Source organism: Asterias rubens, chromosome 9 (assembly GCF_902459465.1).
Source record: "Asterias rubens chromosome 9, eAstRub1.3, whole genome shotgun sequence".
Classification (NCBI taxonomy): domain Eukaryota; kingdom Metazoa; phylum Echinodermata; class Asteroidea; order Forcipulatida; family Asteriidae; genus Asterias; species Asterias rubens.
The window spans coordinates 19,867,986-19,895,292 of NC_047070.1; the positions used below are offsets into that span (position 1 = coordinate 19,867,986).

The window sequence follows — 27,307 nt, forward strand, 5'->3', positions numbered from 1 at the left end:
CTAATGAGTCTCAACCAGCCAACCAGATAAAAATTGATCTACGTGAAAACCTTTTTAAAGTCATCAAAACAATACTGAGGCACCAGGTTACCATGGTTTTGAAATAATAATTCTTGTGCCACTTCAGTGGACATTTCTGCTCTCGAACATACATGATGTACTTTTGTTAAGTTTCCATACTCTTACAAAGGCTGGCTCATCTACTTTGTGTAAATGGTTACCTAGGGAACCTTGTGTCTATCTCTTAATAAAATTGTTTATAACCATTAGAACCTAACGAGCCTCAAACCAGCCAACCAGATAAAACAATGGCTAACTGCCTCCTTGATAATTTCATCTGAGCAGGCAATGTGCACTATGTATAAAAGCCAATTGTAGTTTTCAATGATGTCTTTGGCCTTGGAATGATCCATTGTGGAACCAGCTAGGAAGACAGAGTTCTCCATAATGTATTACCTGTTCACATGATTAGTTGCGCAATGATTAATAATGAATGATTTCATGGTGACGTTGATATTGTCACTAAAATAATCATAAATGGTAGAGGGTAATAACGCAACAAAATTGACTCCCCAGGGATCAAGTTGGGGGCAAAAAGGTTGCCAGGGAGACAGGAAGGAATATTAATTAGCAAGATAAGTGGAATACTTTGAGGTAAGATATTTGGCTTAGGAATAAGGTCCAACATGTGATGGAGTACAAGGGTTTGGTTTTGGTTTGGTTTTGGTTATCACACTAATTTCTTGCATGTAGCAAAGGAATATGCTCAGCAGAATATTCCGCTTAACAACTTTGTGAAATTGTGGACTTACATACAATGTAGGTTAGTCTTTCATTTTCATACAGTAAGCACAAGAAGGCAAGCGCCTTTTCATGTGATTGCGGTTAGCACGATGAAATGGAAACTTTTACAGTAAGCACAAAATCAGCTGCTAAGCAGAGTATGAAATTGGACCCAGAGTACAGGTTTGGAAATTTTGTGGACTACATGTACATCCATACAAACAATTAATTGTGCTGTTGGCAACTGCTTTACATCTGTCAAGAAAGTTTGAGGGCTCAAAAGGCTTTTAAGAAAATCCTGAAATCAGAATAAAATTGGAAATCACATGCCTGGTATAATTTTTAATTTAGAAGATATTACAAACTTTCGTTTCAGCGTAGGACAAAGAGTACAACATTGTCAAAGAAATCCATCACACAATTCAGATGTATACAACAATTTGAAACATCAGAATACAACTTTAGTTTTTCTTTACTGTAAAATGAATACTTAGCTTTGAAACAGCCCTGCCCCAATTTAATTTCATTTGGAAAAAGTAAATAAAATATTTAAAACAGTCCAAACAAACAATTTTGTACTGACTGCAGAAATTTTGTACTGACTGCAGAAATTAAAATATTAAATGTTAAAAGAGCGAAGAGAATTTATTATTTACAGTGCATACAATTCAAGCATCAAGCTATAAATGAGAGACACTCAAATTATCATTGGTAAAACATTAGGTTTGCACTCAACAATGCAGTTACCATTTTAAATATTTGATAATTTAAAGAAAGGGTTTAAAGACATACTTTTTTAATGTGTGTAGACTATTTGAAGATAAATAAAAAATAACTTCTGTTTTAAAAGTCCTTTAAAAAAGTTAACAATTTAAAAGATCCGTTTCAACATTGACCCCAAATAAAATATTCATTCCATAATGTATTCATACAGCCTGCTTGTCGTCTAATCAGAAAGTAATATCCTCGTCACAGATGGACAAGAACTGATCAACTATAACGACACAAGGATTTCACTTGCCTGGAATTATAAAAGGTGTCAAATTTTACAACAAATTGAAATATATCACGGCTTTTACACTACAATACCTAAATGTGGGGTGTCATGGCTGAGTGGATAAGAGCACCGAACTCAAGCTCTGATGCTTCTGTTCAGCAGAGTGTGGGTTCAAATCCAGTTCGTGACACTTGTGTCCCTGAGCAAGACACTTAACTATAATTGCTTCTCTCCACCCAGGGGTAAATGGGTACCTGTGATGGCAGAGATGGTTCTTGTGATTGGTTTAGCCATGTAGCGCATATAATTGTCGCACAGGCTGTATACTCCCCAGGGAGCTTAGATGGTTTAAGGAATGATTTAAGGCCCAGTGACCAGGGGTAATAATGTCGGAAGCGCTTTGAGACACCCCGTGAATAAGCGCTATATAAAAACCGTGTATTTTTATTATTATTATTATTATTAATGGAACTGATAAGTTTAGTAATGGCAATAAAACCTTTTAGTTAGAAGCCTTTTACAGCAGACTTTTGATAGTATAAAGCATTTTTAGAAATATTCAACTCTCAAGTAATGTGGTTGTACAATTATAAAAGAGATACCAGTTTGTTTTGTATGCCCCAAAAAGTGAATCTGAGAATCAGTAAGGCTTCTCGGATTGTGTTTTCCTAAATGGATCACTCTTCCTGTGTGGTCTTTTCGCTCTGCATTTGCGATGCCCCATTGGCTGATCAAATTTACAGACACACAAAGGAATAAATCCCACAACCCTTTTTGTCTCAGTGTTTGGGCTCTGCCATGGTAACGGCTCCAGTCATTGGCTGTTTTCAATAATTTGCAGACTAGCAGACAAAGCAATTTTTCAGTAATGGGCATACATGTTATATCAAGAATTTCAACTCCATAACAAGTTGATTTAAACTATTCAAAAGGTTAGACTATACTAAGTAGAATATTGTCACTTAAAATTGTACGGTTTTCCATTTACCTTGCGAACTAACACGATCGGCCATTTATGGGAGTCAAAAATTTGACTCCCATAAATGGCCAACCGTGTTAGTCGACGAGGTAAAAAGAAAACGACGCAATTTCAAGGTATATTTGTGTAGATCATTGTATTCTACTTTTACAACTTCTTTCTACCCGTATGCATTTTTACAAACGGTTACAGAACGCTTTCAAAGACCAACTCGACCGATCCAAGGCAATGTGTTCCTTTAAGGAAACAGAGGGTGCCCACAGGGCTTTTTGGGGGGAAAACCCTAAAAGACCCTAGGGCCTTATGCTCATAATTGTTTACACCACCAAAGTTTTGTTCCCAAGACCAGGGGCAAAGACTTCACAAAAAGCTACGATTGATCTTATAACTGCAAATCAGTCGTATAGTTGCCTAGTAAAGTGTGATGTCACAGCACTAATCACGATGGTGATACTGACAATTTTTCTTATATGGAGGACTTTATTACAACCGAGCCCAGATTCAAACTGTGAAGGCACATTAAGGTGATCAAAATCTTACACAGCCAGATCCATATTGTGTCTTAATGTTCCCAATGTTGGGTATTGTTTTATGTTTTTGTTTTGTACATGTTTACAACACAGTCTACCAAAAGCTAGCCTCATGTATCTCTTCTGCAGAAGCAGGATCAGGCCTGCTTCATTTGTGAAAGGGCAAGGGCATCAAGGCATTTTCACCTTGGTATCTAGGGTACCCTATAAGGTAATTGTACAGTTCTACTGGAGCATTTCAAAGGCACCAAGGCAAGGGGGCATTGAGACAATTGCCTTTGTTGCCTCCATGAAGTATTTTGTTTGTTTGTTTGTTTGTTTATTAGACAATCTCCACAGAATTCTATAAAATACAACAATTGGACAAAAACAGATAAAAAATACAAGGGAAAAGACATTTGAATCTGAGGAATTGTCGAGGATAACACAAAAAAGCTAAAATAAGCTTATTTCCATTGTGGTCCTCTATACAAAATAAAAATGCAGAAACACTGAAGACACATTAAAATACAAGTATAAAACTATGACTAGAAAATTGCACATGAAATAAAACAAATGGAATAGGCGACCAAGACACCCAACAACAAACAAATTGATTCGTGTCACCTGGCCCGGCCACTGTGTCACCACGAGTACTGTTCTAATGAAAAAAAAGAATATCAGTATCAGGCTTGCTGAATGATGCCTTGCGTCACACCTAATGCATCAACAGCTTTCCTACAGGTAAAGACACTGGACACTATTGGTAATTGTCAAAGACCAGTCTTCTCATTTGGTTTTGAGACCTCATATTCTAAATCTGAGGTCTCAAAATCAAATTTGTGGAAAATTACTTCTTTCTCGAAAACTGTCACTTCAGAGGGAGCCATTTCTCACAATGTTTGATAGTTTTATACTATCAACCTCTCCCCATTACTCGTTACCAAGTGAGGTTTTATGCTAATAATTATTTTGACAAATTATCAACGGATATAAAAATGAGTCACAGCTTTTCTTCGAAAAATATGACAATAGGTTTGTTGACTGCTGGTTCATAGAGCTGGAAGAATAGAAAGAAACCAGTCTGAAAGTCTTAAAAGGTGAACAAGTTAAACATATCTTTAAAGGCTTTTGTTAAATGCTTAGTTATAATGACTTTGGAAATAAAGTCACCGGCAACAGGGTTTTGTATTATGGCAATTATCACCCCGATACGCTACCTTCTGCATGGGGAGAACCAAGAGTACAATAATCACAATTATCCTGCTTTTAAACCAGTCTGTACGTACATAACTGTACAAAAAGTATGTCTGGAAAAGCAACATTCTGGGCAGACTGAGTGAGAAAAAGTTAGCCAAATGTGAGCCAAAAACAAGCACTGTCATGGCAACTACTCCTACTTTTCATTCCATTTTCACTCCCACTTTATTCAGCAAAAGGTACACTTTGACAGGCAGGGAATTTCACTCTATGTAGGAAAAGATTTTTCTACAAGAAAATGGCCTTGAACCTTAACAAGCATGGAGGCTCACACACATTCATTGGCAACTGAGGCAATAGCTTGGGCCCTGTGAAATGTCAGGCATTCTACTTACGGATGGTTTAACTTAAAAAGTTGGTAAGGGTCATAGTTTTCTCTTAAGCAGTATGCTGATTTATTTAGGCAAAACTATTAAGACAGATCCAAAAACTGTAAATTCACAAGACTGTCAAATCCATCCACATTTAGCGAGGTGACACCAAGTACCAACTGACCAACTGCATGCCTATGACTTTTGAATTCACCCCCCCCCCCCCCCCAAAAAAAAAAAACTACCAAAATACAGAAAGAAACACATTATTTATAGGCCTACTGTCCATTAATGTTTAACTAATCCAGTATTATCCCCCTGGTAAAATAGTACATTGTGATTACAATCACCTCAGGTGTTGTTTACAACCATGACACTTGCAGCAGTCAATATTTGTATAACAGACTCTGCAACCATGACACTTGCAGCAGTCAATATTTGTATAACAGACTGTGCAACCATGACACTTGCAGCAGTCAATATTTGTATAACAGACTGTGCAACCATGACACTTGCAGCAGTCAATATTTGTATAACAGACTGTGCAACCATGACACTTGCAGCAGTCAATATTTGTATAACAGACTCTGCAACCATGACACTTGCAGCAGTCAATATTTGTATAACAGACTGTGCAACCATGACACTTGCAGCAGTCAATATTTGTATAACAGACTGTACAACCATGACACTTGCAGCAGTCAATATTTGTATAACAGACTGTGCAAGTATCATGTCATGCCTCTAAACTGAACCAAACTTAAAGGCACTGGACACTATTGACAATGACCCAAAATAATTGTTAATAGCATAAAGACTAACTTGGTAATAAGCAATGAAAAGCTGCTGATAGTATAAAACATTGTGCTAAACGGCTCCCTCTTAGGCGCCTTGTCAAAACTCCCAAAGCGTTCCTCCGCAGATAAGCTGCGGACTGGACTCAAATACCGCGTTGCTAAGGACCGCGAACAGTCCGCGGAAGAAGGACCATGTGCGTTGAAACATGGCAAAATTTAATGAGTTACCGAGCGCTATTGTTGCTACAACAATAAGTCTGATGAATATATCAAGTTGTATTTTCAGGTCATGAATATCAGCAGCTTGGATGCAGACGTCGTGCTCTCCCCAGAACAATATATTTCAACTCATGAATACCGTTGTCCATGAAGTGGACAGGCCTGGAAGACAAGACCTACGCACCGCACATTGGTAATAAATACGCCGACACCTAAATCTTATTTTGTCATAGTTTGGGGCAGAAAAATACGGTAATGTAGTGTTTTAGAAAGAGGTAGCTTTTTACTCTGATAATAAAAAAGGGTGTTTTTTGTTCATTGTCTTGCAACTTTGATGACCAATAAGTCAAATTATCACAGATTTATTATTTTATGCGTTATATGTTGGGATACGACAACTGAGAATAATGGTGGTTGACAACCTTTAAGCAGCTCTTGAAAAACCTTGTAAGGGATGTTTAGCTGTAACAGGACTACACTTATTTGGGGTGAATACTTTACAGATTTATTTTAAGTGTAATATAAACTCACTGGTTTGATTACCCCATAATGTAAAGTATTGTATAACAGCAAGCACTAAACCAGAGGAACTGACCCCAGGTTAATTTCAATTCAATGCTGGGATGAACAATTTAGTTTGTCTATTATAAACTACACCCTAAAATTTAAAACTGCTATACAAAATCTTTGATCTGAAAAATAATACGGATACATAAATTCTCGAGGTCAATTTGTACCATCTATTGATTGATGATCGTTTGTTTTAAATCAACTGTATGAATAAGCATTGTTCCTACCATTGAAGGGTGAAAAGACTTCATGCATGCCGTATGCTTATGGCCAAACAAATAGCATGAGGAAACGCGTACAGTGTAAACAAAAGGCCGACTCTCTGTTGATCACCAGAGGTAGTATTCACTTCAAGCTTCAATTTGGAATTTGTACACCATCAGCCGATTTCACAAAACGCTAGGATTAATCCTTTCTCGAGTTAGGATGAGTAACCCATCCATCATAACTCAGGATGGGTTCAATGTTCCCTATTGTCTTTGGATACGGAATTTAACTTCATCCTATAAGTCCTAAGATTAATCCTAAGTTAGGAAGAGTTTGGTGAAACTGACGGCAGTATCCTCACTTGTGTACATGTATCCCCAAAATATGCATAAAATAAAAACCTGAGCAAAGTTTGGCTCATTTGATATCAAAGTTGCAAGAAATTAATTGAAAGAACAACTGTACTCTTGATGCATTGAATTATGGCTTTCATTGCCTGAGAAAGGCTTCGCCTAGGAAGCCTTCAAATTGATCTCGCTCAAAGTCCCCGGAGCCGTTATGCCGACGCAACAGGAAGAATAATCCCAAAAAGGAGTACATCTGAGAAAAAATACTGCAGCAAATTGTGGGGCATAAAAATTTATACTACGGTGTATAACATAAAATACCTGCATTACTTTAAAGTGAAATTAATATAACTCAAAATGCTTTATACTATTGAGAGCTGATGTAGGCTTCTAAACCAATTTGTTTGTGTTACAAATAACTTCAAGTGATTACCATACAAATACATTCCCTTAAAATTTATCAGTTGTAGTGTACTACTGTAAGCAACTTTCTATGACACTTTAACTATTCAAAGAAACTATCAAATTACAACTTCACAGGCCTGTATGCTTACTTTTTGGAAGGGCAAGGGCACCAAGGCATTTTCTCCTCGGTAAAGGGCACCCATATGAGGAAACTGTAATTTTTTCTGTAGCATTTCAAGGGCACAAAGGCATTGGCCAGGGGGCATGGAGGCAATCACCATTGTTGCCTCAGTAAGGAACAGGCCTGACTTCAGTTTAAGAAAGTTTATTTAAAAAGTTCTTACCATAGGGAGGGGGTGCCGGTGAAATTGTGTGCAGGAAACTGTCAACGAGCCCCCACGTCGAAGGCAATGGAAACCCCCCTTCATCGTACTCTCCGTCGGCATTATATGTGTGGGTGTTCGGTACAGTGTCCAGCGTTAAGTTGCCACCATCGTTGGAGTTTGCAGCGTTTGCTAGGTCAACTCCACATAGAATGACAATAATTGCTGCAACCACGCTTAGTGGCACAGCTGTGGCCATGGTTGTTCGCTACCGAATGACCAGAATCGATGATTACTAAATCTGTAAATTTAAGGAGAAAAACAACAAAATTAATTTGTTTTTACCCTTTCTTTGATGTGTATTGACCACTGTATACTCAAGACTTTTCCCGAGTTCTGTGGAAAAATCCACATGCAAATCACTTGGGTGAGTTAGGAACCCACAACCTTTGCATTGCTAGAGCAGATTTCTTCCACGAGACCACCAAGCTAGATGGGAGCCAGTTTGAATCCCAAAATAACAAACAGTTCAAGAACCATGAATAAGGAAATACCCTACAATACTTCTCTTTCATATTATAAGTGGTGATCAATCTAAAATCACTTGAGGCCAATTTCTCTGTATTCAGTGCCTAAGCTTAAAATCAATCAATGCCATGTCAAACGCTTTGAATGTATCATTTCTAATTATCACCCTAGGCCACCACAACAAAAATAAAAAATTAAGATCCATTTCCGGTTAGACGCCATTACTAAAAAGGGTTGGTAGGTCGGAAAAGTTTTTATAATATTTTATTCTGATACGCTCGGGCGAGTGTGTAAAAATGCCTGTCCTTATCCAATTAAATTGGAATTAAATGTTAAGAACTGGGCGTAAAGTTAGGGATGGTTCGGGTAACCAGAACAGAACATTTGTTTTGCCTTATTGTCAACTCTCAGGCCTGTGTATAACATGATTCGTTCTAAAAGAGCAAGGGCACCAAGGCATTTTTCTCTGTGGTAAAGGGCACCCTTTGAGGAAATTGTAAAGGCCACCAATGCAATATGACCAGGGGGCATGGAGGCAATCGTCTTCGTTCCTTACCTGAAGTATCGAGCATGCACTCTAAAAGAAAAAATCTATCTCCTGATTTGATTCCCATATTTTTACATCTCTAGTGTGGTGACACACAAATTATGAATCTCTGAAACCCACTGACATTTTCTACATAGGCCCTATATAATCTACATTATATATCCTTTACTGTATATAATCTACAAAAACTAATTCTCTTGTAAAAATTGTAATAATAAGGTACAGAACCCAAAGAAGCAGTTTGACTTGTAAATGATTTTACATATTTTGGGTTTGATTTACTCATGGTCCAAACTTATCCAACCTTAGTCCCATTTCCAAGATCTGAATCCTTGGCCAAAGAAGCGGGGCTATTTTTATTATTATTATTTATTTGGCACACTTCCCATGACAATAAAACAAAACAGTGTCAAAACAATGATCAAAATGACAAAGGAATAGAAGGACGAACAATACAATAGAGCCAGAAGCACATGCCAGGAAAAGAAAAGGTTTAAACCTAATAACTGTGGCCCGAGTGCCTTAAAGGCACCTGGAAATAGATTTTTTTTTCCCCTTCAAACATAAGTATATGTTCCTGAACAATAAAATAATTTTTTGAGTAATTGTTTTTGACGATTTATATGTTTAACAAATTAAATAAAGTTGTGTGGGGGGTGACTCCGCCTACCCCTTTTGTGACGTCAATCGAGGAAGACTTTGCCTCAATCGAACATCGAACACACGTACGTGCAAGTACATTCAAGTCCTGGACGTGAGTTTGTACGTTTGAAAAAAATTTTTTCTTGCATTTTTCCGGCAATGTCAACCAGGTGTATTGCTGCTGGATGCAGCAAAACAACTAAAGATGGTGTCAGTTTGCCAAGTTGTCCGGTCCGACGTCTTTTCCAGCGCTGTGTGGCAAACACATTCGAGCCGTCGTGGTTCGAGAATCCGGAATACACTACACATTTTGACATGAAGAGAAAAGTTCTTTTCTAAAACATGACGCCATCCCAATAATTTTTCCAGCTAGTGGGGAAGTCGAAGAAGGTACCTGAAAGACGTAACGAACCTAAAGGAGCATTTGCCTAACGTGAAAAAAATCAGGTATTGTTTCAACTTTGAGGGCATGTTTTTAGCTTGCGCCAAGCGTCACTATGCTGTGTTGGCACTGCATGCGATTCATCGCGCCTCGATTGACGTCACGAACAGCGCCCTCTCGGGTCGGGCTTTTTTTCCAATTTGTGAATAACATAGAAACTAATTTATGTAAACCTTAGTTAGTTGTTTATTCATATTCCACTCATCAAAACACATATTTTAGTGACAAAAGCTTTATCTTGACAAAATACAACTTCCAGGTGACTCTAATTTCCAACGCTTAAATACAAGAGAGAATGCGACTAAAAATTAACATCAACAAAAAGGGGAATATAATGTTGTTTAAAATGCACAGAGGTTAAAAAGGATAACAAAAGTACTAAGCAGCAGGCAAGTTCAATGGCTCATTACAGAATTTGCTAGGCTGAAGAGTACTTAAAGGCAGTGGACAATGTTCGTGATTGCTCAATTTAGCATAAAACCTTACTTGGTTACGAGTAATGGGGAGAGGTTGATAGCACAAAACAGTGCGAGGATCAACCTCCCTCTGAAGTAAAGTAGTTTTTGAGAAATGAAGTATTTTTCCACAAATTTGATTTTGCGACCTCAGATTTAGATGAGGTCGCGAAATCAACTTGCATCTGAAAGCACACAACTTTGTGTGACAAGGTTGTTTTTACTTTCATTATTATCTCGCAACTTTGACTTCCAATTGAGCTCAAATTTTCACAGGTTTGTTATTTTATGCATGTTGAGATATACCAAGTGGAAAGACTGGTCTTTGACAATTACCAGCAATAGTGTCCAGTGTCTACAACCCACCTTGTTGTTGGGCTGTTTTATCATAACTTTTTTTTTTTTTTGGGGGGGGGGGGGTATGGCTCTCTTTTATATCATCGGCCTTATCTTGTGTTGTGACAAGACCGATGTTAAATTAGACCCATCCCATGATAAGTTTAAACAGCCCTACAAGGTAGACTTAGGGTACTCGGACTTGCTGGAAGTTCACCCTCTGAGCAAATTAAATTCACTTTTGAAAAGTAAAGTCTTTTTGTCTGAGCCATGAACCCTCTCAACCTAAGCATTCAGCAACATCGGTATTAATAAATAGTATGTATATATTTCCGTATGGGGCCACCACTTTGTCACTCATTTTGTACACTTAATAAGTGTGTAGAGACCGTCACTTAGAAACAGCCTGCTTAATTAAAAGCGCAAGAAAACATGTGATAAAAAAAATGCAATAGCACAAAAAAAGCGAGGGGAAAAATATATAAAAATCTAAAAATCTAAAAATATAAAAAGGCCAGGGCACTAGACCCACCCAGTAACACGGGCGATGTACACCAGTTACTTACTGGGTGGGTCTACAAAAAAAGGGCACCAGTGACCATTATTAAGAAACAGCATCACAGAATTTTTTTTTAACTTTCCTTTAGCAAAAGGTTTGCGTTTTTGGTAAATTGAGGGGATGCCTAGACTAGACGAGCCCAATCCCTGTGCCGTTCGTCTTTTTGAAACCCGTCTTTCTTCGAGCATTGGCTCCACCACCCCACATCCCCAGTGCACAAAAAAAAAGTATTTTATTGTCCAGATAAAAAGAAAGAGATCGCGAATTAAAAAAATAAAATAAAAATGCGTTCGTCAACAGATGAAATGAAAGTGCTTATTTTCCAAACAAACCTACCTTAGTTTTTAAGCCAACAGATAAAACAAATATCCACGATGAAGTATTTCCGTCGTCGGAAGAGCTAACAATCGAAGTTGTGGAGACTCCTCAGTTAATTATGTTTATTGATTTGTACAACCCCCAAAAGAAACGACTCCTTATTATTCACCTTACAGCATTTTCGTTGCGTTGCGAAGAGGGGCAGACGACAAACCACACGACAACCACTTTTGACACACACGGACGTTCTGCTGATGCATTATGTGCACACCCGCGCGCGCACGCACGCACGGCGCATGAGGAGTGTGCATGCAAGAAGAAGAAGAGAGAGAGAGGGCGCCATTTAATTATAGAAAGATTGCGAGAGGCGGGGGGAGCTAGAGTAGAAGATGTTTGGTTTGAAATCTGCCTTTATTTGACCTTTCTTTAACAGTTCTTGCAGACAATCTCAAAGTGGTGTGAAGAATTTGAGAAAAGGTTTGAAGCCTCGGGAGTATTAGCAGTCTGGTGAAAGTAGGTCACGATACACCAAAACTACAAAGTACAAGCATTTGTACAAGGTAAGAATTAATACTAGTAACTACTTTTTATTCAGAATCAGAGCAGAGAGATAAACAAATGAAATTGCAGACATTTGGCATAATTACAAATACAATGTAGTTTCGACAACGTAACCCTTCTCCTTCTAATTTCCGCAACTAACTACAATAGTCGGTTAGTGCATACGGTTAGTAGTTAGAGGAGGTTACATTACAGGGCTCAAATTTGCACTGGACCACAGGCCCAAGGAAAAATCTGGATGATACATTAATAAAACATTAATATTATTATTTTTTATTAACTATAAACTCAAAATGGCCTTAAATCTATTACAGTTACACACAAAATGAGTAATAAAATCTCACTGACACTGGGTAATTACTAAATAATAGTAGTATCTTATAAATTAAAAACAAGAATTTTTTTTCTAATTATGACTTTGAGTTGACCTACCTCCATGGTTGACCCTAACCTGCTAACCGCTGTTCTTATGCCGTAGACAGTGTAGAACTGCAGATTTCAACCTTTTTCAAAAGAGAGTAGGGCCTATAGTTTCTTTTTTAGTGACTGGGTCTTGTACGTATTCAGACCGTCAGACGATAGCGAATTGAAACCGCATAGTTGTAGGAGTAGGTGATGGCCATCAAATCGAAGAGTTCAACTTGTACTTTGATTATTAATATTATGCACATAATAGGGGTAATCTAGAAAATTACACCTGTATTCCTCACCACCGTTTTCCTTTTGCAGCATTAATTCCTTGCAAATGGCTTCCTAGATGTACCCCTTGTACCATTCATGTATTTTAATACAAGTATTATTATTAAAATAATAATACACGTAACTGTTAAATGAAATTCTTTTGAAAGTGGTGTCTTTCTTTGTTCTTTCAGGAAGTGTAAAGAACTGTAAGATGAGGCTGCCAAAGTCACAAGTTTGCCCGTTTAGCAGTAGCAGTCATGTCTAGTTTATCTACATGTAGATGGTGAGAATACACTGAGGTTGCATTCGCTTGAATGCAACTTATTGATAGGCAACATGGATACCGATTACAGCTGGCTGTTCCCAAAGGGCCGCTTCTCCTATCAGGCTAAGATGCTGGAAACGCAGCTTCTCTATTCCAGAAGCCTTGATGTGCCTCAGGAGATGACGGTCTCATCATCAAGGAGCCACAAGGAATTTCCAAATCACTCCTTGATGGCGATAGCTAAGAGAGAGCTGTACCGACTAGCCAACGATGAAATGGTAACGTCCCCGAAGCAAACCCTTTCAAGAGACAAGAATTACGAATTTCCAAACCCTGACATTGCACCAGCACCCTTAATAGCCAGAGATCATCAGCTCACCAGTTTGAAGCAAGATCTAGTGATGAAGGAGCGAGAGGCATCTAAGACATTGCTGACCCTTCAGAAGGAATCAATGGAGAGGCTCAAAATAGAGGGGGAGAATGGGAAGTTGGGAAAGCAACTGGAGCAGACATTGGAGCAGATTGGGCAATTAAAATCTAGGCTCCACCTGAAAGATGAAGAGCTTGCTTCAAAGGAGAGGTGAGTTACGTTACATTAAGGTACTGTACATGTAGGCTCATACTTTTGTGGGTTGTCGTGGACTCCCAAGTCCTTGAGCACTTTATAATATTTGCTTCTCTCCGCGAACATCTGCCATCCAGTATCAAGAACTGAGACGTTAAACAGAGTTACAGATAGGCTAAAACACAGAATTTAACTTGGCTTGAAAATAATAAGTTATTCCGATGTTTTGTTTCTTCAGGACTATTTCGCAGCTGAATAACTATCTCCAAGATACAGCAGACAAACAGACCAAGGCTCGAGGAGTTCTTAAGGACTACATGGAGGAGCTGATGGAGCGGGCGGAGACGGCAGAGAGTGAGATGGAGACCCTGAAGAGGTCTTTCCGAGGAGCAACTCCAGCGCCGAGATGTTTGCAGAGGGCTTCCTCACAGTCGGATTGGAAACTGGATAACGGGGACTATGATAGACATACTGGCAACAAATATGAGGTAATCAGGGCCCAGCTTCATAAAGCCTGTAAGCACAAACATTTGCTACCAAACATGTCATGTTTTTCCTATTTTCATTTTGTTTTCTACACAGTATAACCCTTCCAGCAGACCACACCCAAACGGACTGCAATCATCCCGAACAGATACCTGGCCTTCCCTGCAGAGTCACCATCCATCTTCGAATTCTCCAAGACCCGAGCTTCCTGAAGAGGTACAAAGACAAAAACGGAGCTCTCCATACAGCGTCCAACCTAACCAACTCGGTAATCCTTCCTTACAAAGGACCGTCCTCAACACACCAAAAAGTCTTCATGTGGATTCTGGTGTGGACTCATATAGCACAGGGAACTGTAGAAGTGATGATCTAAGAAGAGAGTCACAGACGCGCAATCTCATTCCTACCTCGTACATGAATGGGAAGTCACCATCTGAAGATCCAAGAGAGCAGCTGAGTGGCCAATTTCATCTTCCTTTGGATAAATTTCGGAGTGGCGTAAGTTTGTCGTCATCCTTGGTGGATATGCCTGGAAGGTATAGAAGTAGAGACAGTTTAGTTCATGAGCCGGTTATTCAGCCGTCAGCGAATGCCAGTCTACAAGAGTTAAACCCCTCCCACAACAGAAACAGTGGTCCCATAAGTGACAGACCGTGGGACCTGAATTTCCTGAATGGCGTCATGGCAGATGTGCTGGAAAAGCGAGAGTTTCAGAACCATCCGCCAGTGAACAAGTCCAACAGAGGAACCATTGAAAGGGGCCAATCAAATAGCGGCTTCCTTCACGCCAGCCAATTGCGTTCTTCGGCTCAAGGATACAAATCAATGGAGGATGCTCATTGGTCAAGTAGTGATTATGATGAGGATGAGGAGACAGAGTTAGATTCTGAGGTTGACCAATCAACGATGAGGAAAACCAGGCAATCGGGTACTTTCCCAATTATAGTTTTTCATTTAAAAGTCTGGTCAAATTTCAATCATTCTTTGACTGAATGTTAGTCCCAGAATTTACCAGAAATTAAACATGCCTGGAAATACATTCATTTCAATTCAATTCAACTTTTATGGTCCAACCATGGAGGAAATTTACTATGCATACATGCAACACAGGAAAAAAATTAATAACACACAATTATAAATAAACTACTGGAAATAAACTAGATTAATTAATTAATCATTCAATAATAAAAACTACATAATAAATCACAAAGGAATCATACTGAAACCAACTGAACAACATCTAGGCAGAAATAAAGAAAGTAAACAAAGTAGATAAACGCCTGAGGGTGATCATTCATTGAGGAGACGAACAGAGAATGGTATGAAGGAGTTGAGGTACCTGTTTGTTTTGCATCGAAGTGACTGCCATCTCCTACCACTTCTTAGTCTGATGGCCCGCATAGTTACCCTGGTCTTGACCTTGGTGTCCCTTAAAAAAGTTCCCTTTTAAGACTTTCACATTTTCCAAATGGTAGTTCTCTCTGCAAAATGAAAATAGTCTTGCACTTTCAAATGAAACTTCAAGCCTGATTAAACTCAGCATATTTTCTTACATTTTCTGTTTGTGCTTTTTATTGGTGTACTAATTGTGCTCCTTCTGGGAAATAAGACCAGTATTATTTGCTTTTGCCCTCAGAAAGTTTTGACTTCAGTACGATCACGCCAGAACAGCGTCACCGTATGAAGACGGTTTGGCTGTGCGTTTTCAATCATCTTAACACAGAGACACTCCTTATCTGTGCGCAAGTGTGTCGCGATTGGAGAACACTCACAAAACATCCCTCGTTGTGGCGGACAGTACGACTCTCAAACCAGAAAATTTCATCCAAGGTCAGTAGGAGATCAGGGCCCAGTTTCACAAAGAGCTTAGATTGATCTTAACTGTAAATCAATCAAATTTGCTAAGCAGAGTGGGATATCACTATGGTAATGCTGACAACTCATCTTAATGATGCATTTTAGTGCTTTGTTAAATCAAGCAGTGGGCCAAATTTAATATTTCTTAGTAAATATTGCTTTATTTGTTTATTTCAGTCATAGAGATGCCCTTTACAAAAGGAAAACTGCTCTGGAACCGCTCAATTGTTTTAATCTTGTATAAAAGTACATGTAGTTCTATCCAGTTAGCATGGAGAGCAAAAATAATAAGAGAAACCCAAACAGTAATCGTAGGATTTTTTGGTTCAAGATGTTTGGTTCTAAAACTGCCTTTATTGTACATTTAACAGTTCTTGCAGACAATCTCAAAGTGGTGTGAAGAATTGGAGAACTTGTATCTGGAAGGTTTGAAGCCTCGGAGTAAACAGTCTGGTGAAAGTAGGGCACGATACACCAAGACCACAAGGTAAGATTACTTAATATATTCATAAAAATAACCTTTCAAATATTATTTCTTCTTGAACCTTCATGCAAAGCAGGGATGTGATTTCTCTCGCTTTTGCCGGAATTCCCAGTTTTTTCAACTCAAAAAGTCAACCTAATTGAGTTATTCATGCTAATTAATTATTCATGTTGAGTTTTGCATGCCGAAATGTATTTAATTGGTTTTATGAAAAACATAAACTATGTATTTCTACATGTAATTAAATTGCCATATTTGATAACGGGCGCCTTCATGGTTAATTAATGCTTGAAACAACGTGATTAAATTGCAGATACACAGTCTCAAAAAAGTGTTTTTCGTTTTGTTTTTGTAGGGGTAGTCTGGAGCCGGGATTGGAGTACATATTTCTGACTGCGGGAACCAAACTACGGACTCTCAAGATAGTGGACTGTTCAAACATTCTTACTGAAAGGTAATAGAGTCTCTTTTCTTCAGTTATGTTTTCTTAGTAACACTAACATCTTTTAGTTTTCTATTTTGTTGATATATGTTTGAATAGAAGTTAGTTTATTCTTTACAGGGTTTTGAACAAAGAAAAATTGACTAGAACAAGATTTGAAACAATGACCCGGCTGACATGCCCGAGCTCTACCAGCCGAGCTCTACCAGCCGAGCTATGTCCTCCTATTTTGTCAATATCTTTGTTCGGGTGCCAGTCAGAAGCCATACGATGGTTAGCTGCAGTAGTTTTGTATAACATTTAAAACAATTTTTTAAATTGCATTTTTAGAAGCCTTTTTCTTGCTAGTTGCTACTGCCGTAGTCTCTACAGTTTGACCTTCATCAGCCAGACTGACCCCATAGGTCATGAAGTCATATGGGCCCTGGGAGCAGGGTGCAGGAACATTGCTTCCCTTAAGATACCGCCCCGTCAGCCATGGTGAGAAGAACAATAGATAGAACCCCCCCCCCCTCTCCAAAAAACAAAAATATATTATAAAATAAATAAACAAAATAAATGAATAAATAAATAAAACAATATCTCAAGAATCATGTATAGACCCCTTTGCAATGGCCTCAAAGGCTACGGTCAGCAGGCCCAAGGTCTGCCATTTGGGGATTAGAATTGCATGTAAAGATATCATGCACATCATTGTGCATGCACTGTGCATGCACTCTGCATGCACTCTGCATGCCCATCGATGAAAATACGCACAGTAACACATGATGAATCAAAAATGACTCCTAAAATAACACAACCAAGATTTTTTATTGGTGACGATGTTCAGAGAATTGTTTTATGGCAGGATTTTGTAGTGTTAGCCAATGTTTGGGGGCAAAATTAAATAACCATTGACAGGTGGGAGACAATTTTCTCACACATACTATTAGCAGTATTTTCAAAGGGAAATTTACTGGTACCAAATTGATGACTTAGTCCCTACTGAATCATGTCCAAAGGGGTGAACAAATCTTGTTTTCATGTTTACAGTCAACAACAACAACGTCTTAGCAACCACTGCCTGCAGATGATTGGACGTTGCTGGCCGCTGCTTTTAGCGCTGAGTGTCGGGGGCAGGAGTATCGATGAGCATGGACTTGTCTCTATTGGTAAGGAGAATTAAAGACAAAGAATACCTTTGTTAAATTCCATATTTCTTAATACACAATCTGAGAAACGTTACTGCGGTAACTCGGATTTAAATTTTAGGGCATAAAACTGATATCTTTTTAAATAACCAAGTTACTTAAAAGCGAAATATTCCTTAAAATGCTTTATACTAACTATTGAAAGCTGTTGTACGTTTTTATTGCCAGTAATTTAAAGAGTGATTACCAAACGCAAATGTTCCCTTCACAGCTGGGAGTGAGTAGGGAAAGTGTACTTAAGGGAGGGTGATTTGTTTGAGGTTTGTCGTTTTGAATTTGTCTCTGACAAATTTGTTGAAGCCTCCTGGATGCAGTAAGGCATAGGGGCCTATGTAAAAGACTGAAGATTGAATGTTTTGTCAAAAAATTACACTTGTGTTGAAACTCAAGCAAGTTCTGCACATTTATTGATTATGCCATCATTTTACAGATTTAAAAGAAAACAGAAAAAAAAAAAAATGTATATGCAAATAGGACACTCTAAAGCTTTTACATAGGTTTGCATTATATAAGTATATGAATTAGTGTATTGTTTGATGCCGATGAGAAAGACTCTGCGGGTGTATAAGCGCAGACTTGTAATCAAAACAATTTCAGCCTTTTAAAAACGTTTTGCATCTAACTTTGTGGAGTTACCAGTGAGTAATGTGTAGTAGCTCCTAAGAATGTCAGAGTTAAAGGACTATAGACTCATTTTATATTAAAGATAAAATGGCTCACTCTGCAAAGACTTAAAAGTTATTTTAAATAAAATGGATTCATTATTATAGTATTTGAGGCGCTATGATACTACAGGTTTTGTGGTGTTGGATGAACTGTGATACTATTTTTGTCTTGATATAGCACGGAACTGCCCAAGGTTGCAAGTTCTAGAATTGGACCATCTGCCAGAGGTCACAGAGGTCATCGCCATAGCAATGTGTCAAGCTGGACTACGTGGGTTACATACTCTGATCCTAAGAAACACTTTAATCTCCCCTGCTGCAATCCTACAATTCAACGGTACATAGTTCTCAACATTTACAGTATACTCTTTAAATTGTATTAAAAGCCAAGTCACCATGAATACTAAAAGAGTGACCGTGTACATTCCAGTGCATTTTGTGGCAGGCAAGATACTACACTGTCCAGAGATGAAAGAAATATTCTTAGTCGTTTTAATGTCAAAGAAATCGGATGTAAACTCCGTCGTGATGAGCTGTATTGGCTCAATACAGACTTTACTACTCATACTACATTTTGAGATGTGCAACCTTTTTTGTCCCGTCAAAGCTGATACAAATCAGATGGAGCAATCTCTATATTTATGTCTTCTTCCATTGGGCCACGACAAACTATGCCCACAGAAGATCCAGGCTTTGTAGCTCTTTAGTCAACATATGATGCCACAAAAGTTTATTTTATTTTGTTTTGTTTTGAACAGACACTCTAGGGGTAAGGGTGAGTCGTTGTTTAAGTTATTTATATTTATCTGTTGTTATTTACAGGTGCCTGCCCTCAACTCAAGGCAATCTCAGTGTATTTAAATCCAAACTGTTGCCATGGTGACAACCGTGAATTCCACAACGTGGTTGCACAACTCCGGGTGAGTAATCTATCAGCAGCTATTGAGTAATGTTTGACCCTTTCTAAGCTGTTACTGTCTTTTTCTCTGAAATTCTTGACCGTAAACATTTCTAAAAATTTAAGAAGTGATTCTTAACACAATGTGGGTCTGTTCTTCCCAGGGTGTACATCGCAGTGGGTAGTTCAGGCCAGGATGACAAATCAAAAGGAAAGGTCACACTTGAAAACATGTTTTCTATTTGTTATTAGTATGTGTTTTGCTTATCTGCTTATTGTAAGATTTTCCGAGTGTTTATCTTGTATTTTATTATGTAGCTGATTTTTTATTTGTGTAAAGCGCTTTGAGGCGATGCATAAGACGCTTTATAAATGTTCATTTATTATTATTATTATTTACCAAAACAAAATTATACAGTTGAATTCAATTCAAATTAACTTTTGATTCATCTTCTGTGTTGTCTTTTGATTGCATATCTCATTAAATACCACAAACTGACCACTAAATAATAATACATTTCACATTGAGCGAGGGAAGAGGGTCACTAGAAAGTTGACTAGGATGTTATTGTCCTGAAATAGCTACACCTACATGTATCTGTACAGGTGTCCTTTGACTAGGGCCCACACTTTACAAAATCGCCACATCATCAGAGCAAAGGTAGCGTCAATTAGAATCACCTAAGAGTGAATGAGCTGCCCCTTGCCTATGGAATGGGCTCCCGCGATTCTGCGAGAGGCGATCTCGTTGCCTGTGTTCAAAAGCCTCCTCAAGACATTTCTGTTTCCCCACCCATCTTAGATTGTTTGTTTTTCTTTGTTTCAGTCTTATGTAAAGCACTCTGTTCTCCGTAGAGCGCTATATAAATGCTTTGTATTATTATTATATTATTATTATTATTATTATTATTATTATTATTATTATTATTATTAATTAATGATAAAATGTATCTCTCTTAATTTACCCCTTTAGTCCGAGCTAAACCTTATGCAAAACCACATGCAGGTTAACTAGACTCAAATTTCCCTTTCAAAGTATTAACAAATTAAATGGCTTTATAAATCACTCATATGAATTTAACATGGAACATTTTCTGTATCCTGCCACCACTTTTACAGTCTTTTTACAAAGAGGAATTTTATAAGCCATTTGAGTAAATCAAATACTATTGAATTTTATAACGAATGAAAAAGTGGTGGCAGGATACAGAAACACTTTTCCTAAAAACAGAAAATAAAAAGCAACTTACAGTCTTCCAACTGGCTTTGACCCATCGATGTTGAGTTGCATCTAGTAGCTACAGCTATATACATGTAGCTGAGCTGTGCATTCCATATGAACAAGGAGCATGCTGCCTCACCAAACTCTACGGTGTGTCTGTCTGCACAGATCCTGCCTTCTTATACCATTATCTACTACACACAGGATCACCCATGCATACTTTATTTGCATATAGGGTCATAGGGAAGTAAATTAGCATACCATGCGCATATATTTGCATACTCAGTGATTCTTCTTATAGGGTAAAAGAAGGTTATAAAGTTAAAGCCATTGGACCCTTTCGGTAAACAGTATTGTCCAAGGCCCACACTTCGTGTATCACAACTTCTATATCAAATAACAAACCTGTGAAAATTTGGGCTTAATCGGTCATTAGTCGGGAGAAAATAACGGGAAAACCCACCCTTGTATCCGCGCGTTTCGCCGTGTCATGACATGTGTTTACAATAGCTCCGTAATTCTCGTTAACGAGAATTGATATTGTGTTACTGTTTTCTCAAAAAGTAAAGCATTTCATGGAATAATATTTCAAGAGATGTATTTCACCATTACCTTCTGTAAACCCTGTAAGTTATTTGTAAATCTGTGAACTTTTTTTTTTTCTGTACCGAATTGGTCCAATGGCTTTAAAGTTTGGATGATTACACCTCAGTACATTGTGGTCTTCATCATTTTAAAACATTTTTGTGCCTAGTACAGTTAAACTTAAAAATAATTTGTTTTGCGCTTTTCTCTTTTTCTTTTCTTCAGACACTGACCAAGAAGCGTGTTCTAAGCGATGTTCTCCATGTGTTTGCTAAGTATAACTGAGGACCAGGAGTGTGATTTTCAGGAAGGTCGCCGATAACAGGTTTTTCCGTTGATATATCTCAGCTTTCAGATGTTGTTGAAAGAAGCTTCACCTGTCCGTGGTTTAGTATGACGGGATGGTTCCAAGCATGTAAGGTGAAAAAAACTTTGTTTTTAGTTGGTGCTTTTTAGCAGCCACTTGTTATGACCAAACTTTCATATATTTATGTTGAAATAATGCAGAGAGTCTGTAAATCTCTCAAACATGTCAAATGTAATGTCCTGTAAATTCTGAGAGATTCATTTCCACACCGAGAAGAAATAGTAAATCTTCACGATTTGCATACAGCTGTGAAGATGTTTTTTGCTAGAAATGATCTAAACCATTTGTTTCGAGTCCACAAAGCTCTAGTTTACAGAAGTTTGTCCATATTATAGTCGGTGCTTTGTAGTTTAACCACAGAATATAATAGTTTTCTATGCAGGAATTTATGTTCACTTGCGTGGTCTTGTTTTTGTTTTTACACTGTTGATGTATGAATTGTGTATTTTATTTTCAAATAACTTTGTTGATGAATATTTAAGTCAATATTTTAGATATTAAAAAAATAGTCTTATTTATAAAATACTACCTTGTTGGGACATATATTAATCAAAATTATTTAAAATCATTCCTGCCAATGTACGATTTTTGCAAGAATATATAAATGTATGATCAAATTGATTTATATTAATAAGAGAATGAACAACTATCAAAAATTATATATTTAAAAGATTTAATTTGTATATGTTGCACATAGTAACAATTTTCTTGAAGTGTACACAGTTGAATGGATTTATATTTTTGTGTTCCGATTACTTTAAAACATATTTTGTGGTTTTAATTTATGTTGTACCCCATAAGTTAACTCTCCTTTTCGACTAAAAAATGTATAAAAATCTAATCTTACAAAACTGTCATTAAATTAACCCATCCGTGGGGTTCGATGTATTTAATCAGCATCTCAAAATAGGGTGGCCAATGGTCAACATGCTATAATTATGAACAACAAATAGGCCATCCAAATTGCCCGAGTAGCACTAATAAATTGGTATAAGTGACAATAAGAAACTCATCTGAAGTTAACATAAACCTTGTTTTACATTCTGAGAAGATGTTAGTTATTTCGTTGGCTGCACCTACAGTCCTCTGATAATAAAGTCTAACTCGATGCTTCCATAAATTTGAGATTATCGCCATGATTATTTTGTTGTAACAGACAGATACATTGAGCCCTACCCCCATGACCTGAGTAACCAATAACATCGGTGAGTACGCACAGTCAAGTATGATGAAAGTTAGACATTATAAGAACAAATAAAAAAAATAGAAAATTAAAAACAGTCTTTCACTTTTTCTCTGTCGATATACAGCCAACCTTTTCTGTGATTTATATGCAAAATTTATTCGTCTAAATTCAATTTAGATTCAGTGTTTTAGTCGGTCATTGTACTACAGTTGCACGGCTAAATAGCTCAGTTCCTAAACCTAATTAATTTTTAGAAAATTTTATGACAAAATTGAACTGAAAAAGTCTTTGATCCCAACTTGCATCAAGCCTCTTGAAGTTATAAATACAAAATAAGCAAGAAGTTTTACAGAACTGCTAGTTCTTTGTCTGGGATAACCTTATCCCATTTGTTTTTTTTTAAATCACGAGTTGAGATTGTCTTCCCCTGTGACTAAAACTTAAAAGTTTAAACTTCGAAACAATGTAGATGTTGCTATCCAGGATGAGTCCATGACCCTGCCGTCAAAGGTCATAGCAGTAAGCACCACCTCCACTGGTTCATTTCCTGAACAACTTATTCCTTTAACACAAAGCAAACTAAAACCCATCATAAGCTGTCATGTCACTATTTATGAGATAACAGCATTTTGCTTATTATTTCATTTGGTCCATTTCCTTCCATCAGAAAATGTTATCTTTTTCCTTGCATATCAGTCCAGGCCTTCCTAGCGAGCACATACACATCTTCACTGTAACATCTTGTTCTCGCATCGTCAATTTTTACACAATACAGCTCGCCTCAAAGTTCAAGTACTCGACAGTCTTTCCCTGAACACTTCAAAGGTTCAAATAATTTCCTAGCTTAAGATCCGTGCTGAGCAATCTCCTTTCTTGAGAAACATGCTAAGCGAACTCCTCATGTGTTGTGTCTGCATGAGGTTGCAGGCCTCTCTCAAGAAGTTTCTTATTTCTTGATTTCTCCTCTTCTTGTTTCTTCAACTGTTCGGCTCGCTGTGCCTCTAGGATGTCGTCAATGGATACCCGATCCAAAGGAAACTTATCCTCGTTGTCTTTATCCTATATAAATAAATAATCAACAAAATTTAGCATTTTACAAAATCAGCAAAGAGATCTTTACTTTACAGAATCCTTGATGAAAACAATAAATTTCAAAGAGCAGGCTTGGAATTTCATCTTTAAGAGGGCAAGGCCATTTTCGTTATGCAAAAGGCACTTACAATGGAAAATCTTAAAGTCTATGAGAAACCTTTAAAAGAGCACCAAGGCCATAAACAGGGGCAAGGGAGACCATGGCCTTCGTGGCCTCTTTTTAACTGTTTTAATTGTTGTAATCATGTATTTATGTAGTTATATACACAAATAAACTAACACTTGAAAATTTCAATTCATAAGGTAGCATTTTTGAGAAATCGCCGAAAATCTGGAGTGGTTATGTCCACGCAGGAAGAATAATCTGTAATTGAAAAACACAATCTGAGAAACAATTGATGCAGAATGAAATACTTTAGAGTACCTCAAAGCAGATAAAGAAGCTCTGTGAAATACTTTACAGTACCTCAAAGCAGATAAAGAAGCTCTGTGAAATACTTTAGAGTATCTCAAAGCAGATAAAGAAGCTCTGTGAAATACTTTAGAGTACCTCAAAGCAGATAAAGAAGCTCTGTGAAATACTTTAAAGTACCTCAAAGCAGATAAAGAAGCTCTGTGAAATACTTTAGAGTATCTCAAAGCAGATAAAGAAGCTCTGTGAAATACTTTAGAGTACCTCAAAGCAGATAAAGAAGCTCTGTGAAATACTTTACAGTACCTCAAAGCAGATAAAGAAGCTCTGTGAAATGAATGGGCCCAGAAATCTGAACCAATAAACCAGCGAGTGACTAGCAGGTGACATGAGACAAAACTGAATCAAATCCATTGGAACTCACTCTCTCTTAGTCTTCGGCAGGAAAGCTCCCTAGTAACCAACTTCAAATCACAACTAAATACTTTTCTTTTTGTCAATGCCCAGCTCTGTTTGGTTTATCAATTTACATCTTCATTTTCTCAGAGTGTCAAGTTGACAGATACGGCACGGTAAAAATGGCTTTTATTATTATTATTATTAAATTTGCAGCACTGCAGGTAACACATTTTTGTCCTTCAAAGACTATAGTTCCTCATACATATTTAACATTCCTCACAAACTTCATAACAAATATAGAAGTTTATCATAATTTTTCATCATATTTATTTAAGTTTACTCACAATTTCACCAATAAGCATCACATTCTCTCCTCTGACTACAAAGACACCCCTTGGAATATCACCAAACTGCTTGCCGACGTGGATGCGCTCTATAGTCCGATGTAAGACAAGATTTGCTGAAAAAGAAAGCCACAATTTTACTTTCTAATTCAATAAAGCACAACTCTTCAGGTATAAAGCACATTTTAAAAGACATTAAACAATTAATGTTAAATATTTTTAAAAGAAAAGAAAAAGAAAAAAATGCACCACAAATGAGTTTGACAAATGAAAAACTAGGAAGAGACAATTATATTAGGCAGAGTTCTCCAGCTTGAACATTAAAGGTTGGGGGTTGTGGGGAGCTCTATGCAATCACGAAGCGCAAAACTTGTTCAGTGCATGTTGCCACATAAATTTGGCACATGTGATGATGACACAACTCTTATTATTGAAGCAAATCATCATGACAAAAAAGCCAATCAAATTCATCAGTGCGATGTGATTCCTCCATAAGCCAAGCTTACTTCACCAGGCCATTAACTTCGAAAAGGCGAAGCTGTTTCTGCACTTCTATAAATCATAGTTGGAGCTTTGCAAAGGGCACCACAGCAGTTGCTGCCGGTGCCGTGGGTTATTTTGAAGCTCGCTTGACACAAACTGGCTCGAACGATTACAAGTTGTAATTAATTTCACAATGGAGTTATATTATTATTATTATTTATTCAACCAAAACAAGTAACAGCAATCAATTTACAAAAGCACAAGACAGAACATTAAAAACATTTATAAAAAAAGCAAGAAATAAGGAAAATAAATAAGAATAAATAAGGTGAAATTAAATTAAAGGCAGTGGACACTATTGGTAATTACTCAAAATAATTACATGTATTTTAGCATAAAACCTTTCTTGGTGACGAGTAATGGGGAGAGGTTGATGGTATAAAACATTGTGAGAAACGGCTCCCTCTGAAGTGCCATAGTTTTCGAGAAAGAAGTAATTTTCCGCGAATTTGATTTGGAGACCTCAGATTTAGAACTTGAGGTCTCGAAATCAACCATCTAAACGCACACAACTTCGTTAGTTATTTTATGCATATGTTGAGATACACCAACTGTGAAGGCTAGTCTTTGACAATTACCAATAGTGATTAGTGTCCACTGCCTTTAACTTAACTTAAAGAAATTATTTGAAAAAGAAAACAAAAGCAAAAAATGAGGTATGAGGAATGAGATATGTATCGATGTTCCGACGTAAACAAAGTGATTGATGAAAGAGGGTATATTTATTGACTATTGATATCAGTTTCACCATGGTTCAAAGACTCACCAAACTGATCAATGCTGCGGAGAAACCCGATCAAAGTCCTGCCATCTCGTAGCACCACAAGGGTTTTCTCTGAGCAGAAGACAAAGTACAATATTATGCCTTGGTTTATATACATTAAAGATATTCCCAAAAATGACTATATAATTATAATATATATAAACATAGAAAGAAATGTATTTTGTAAACTATTCAATTCAAACACAAAAAACAAAGAATCAATCTTGTGCAAAATATATGGATGCGAAAATCTCGAGTTAGCGTGCGCAAATCTCAAGCTGACGAGACATCCTTTAACACTCGAAAGCACTATAAAAATGCTATTTGTTTTTATGGGACTCCTATCTATCTAAATACTAATGATTTTGTCTTTTAGTTTACTTTAGTATAGTAGGGAGCTCCTATCTACATTGTCTATCTAATGCTAATTTTGTGTTTTTAATTTTAGTAATAATTGATAATGAAGAATGCTCGAACGTTTAGAGTTCATGTGAAATAGCTATACTTACTGTCAATTTCTGCAATAAGACTTGCTGTTCCTGGCAGGGATTCCATAATGATGTTTGAATAAACGGAACGACAAACAAATACAACGCATTTATTCACATTTCCCGAAGAAAATTTTTTAAAACAGTGACACTGCGCTCTCAGCAAGCACACATTTTTGTCTGCTGAACTGTGGATCCACCTCGTTCGTTAAACTTCTTCCTGTTGATCGTCGTCCCCCTGCTGCAACAATACAGTATGGTGAAATTTACTCACCGCG

General features: G+C 37.3%; 3 protein-coding genes across 3 annotated transcripts in view; 1 reads left to right on the top strand and 2 right to left on the bottom strand.

Annotated features, from left to right (window-relative positions):
* LOC117294626 (prominin-1-A-like) overlaps positions 1 to 11,769 on the bottom strand; it is a 46,734-nt gene extending 34,965 nt beyond the window's left edge. The window contains exons 1-2 of the mRNA XM_033777122.1: positions 11,553 to 11,769; positions 7,729 to 8,008 (exon numbers count right to left, since the gene is read on the bottom strand). Coding sequence (XP_033633013.1) covers positions 7,729 to 7,966 — 238 coding nt within the window. The 5' untranslated portion in view covers positions 7,967 to 8,008; positions 11,553 to 11,769. The remainder of the gene's footprint in view (positions 1 to 7,728; positions 8,009 to 11,552) is intronic.
* A 137-nt stretch (positions 11,770 to 11,906) lies between these two features.
* Positions 11,907 to 22,922, top strand: LOC117294614. Its single transcript, XM_033777109.1, has 12 exons — positions 11,907 to 12,094; positions 12,968 to 13,621; positions 13,845 to 14,094; positions 14,189 to 15,020; positions 15,729 to 15,922; positions 16,321 to 16,436; positions 16,789 to 16,887; positions 17,206 to 17,355; positions 17,908 to 18,026; positions 18,909 to 19,067; positions 19,553 to 19,650; positions 21,661 to 22,922. Exons 2-12 carry the CDS (start codon positions 13,113 to 13,115, stop codon positions 21,718 to 21,720), a joined length of 2,586 nt encoding a protein of 861 aa, XP_033633000.1. The 5' UTR covers positions 11,907 to 12,094; positions 12,968 to 13,112; the 3' UTR covers positions 21,721 to 22,922.
* On the bottom strand, positions 22,660 to 27,239 carry LOC117294615 (U6 snRNA-associated Sm-like protein LSm1). The gene is made up of 4 exons (XM_033777110.1): positions 27,051 to 27,239; positions 26,545 to 26,613; positions 25,236 to 25,351; positions 22,660 to 24,047 (listed from the first exon to the last, which is right to left on the bottom strand). Exons 1-4 carry the CDS (start codon positions 27,094 to 27,096, stop codon positions 23,874 to 23,876), a joined length of 405 nt encoding a protein of 134 aa, XP_033633001.1. The 5' UTR covers positions 27,097 to 27,239; the 3' UTR covers positions 22,660 to 23,873.
* Between the last annotated feature and the right edge of the window lie 68 nt (positions 27,240 to 27,307).

Bases quoted from the DNA above. Each gene is read 5' to 3' on its own strand.
- LOC117294614 (XM_033777109.1), top strand. From the start codon at position 13,113: ATGGATACCGATTACAGCTGGCTGTTCCCAAAGGGCCGCTTCTCCTAT. The intron at 13,622-13,844 runs GTGAGTTACGTT...TTGTTTCTTCAG, and splicing joins GAGCTTGCTTCAAAGGAGAG to GACTATTTCGCAGCTGAATA. The intron at 15,923-16,320 runs GTCAGTAGGAGA...TACATTTAACAG, and splicing joins ACCAGAAAATTTCATCCAAG to TTCTTGCAGACAATCTCAAA.
- LOC117294615 (XM_033777110.1), bottom strand. From the start codon at position 27,096: ATGGAATCCCTGCCAGGAACAGCAAGTCTTATTGCAGAAATTGACA. The intron at 25,352-26,544 runs GTGAGTCTTTGA...TTTCTTTTTCAG, and splicing joins CCGCAGCATTGATCAGTTTG to CAAATCTTGTCTTACATCGG. The intron at 24,048-25,235 runs GTGAGTAAACTT...TTATTTATATAG, and splicing joins TGATGCTTATTGGTGAAATT to GATAAAGACAACGAGGATAA.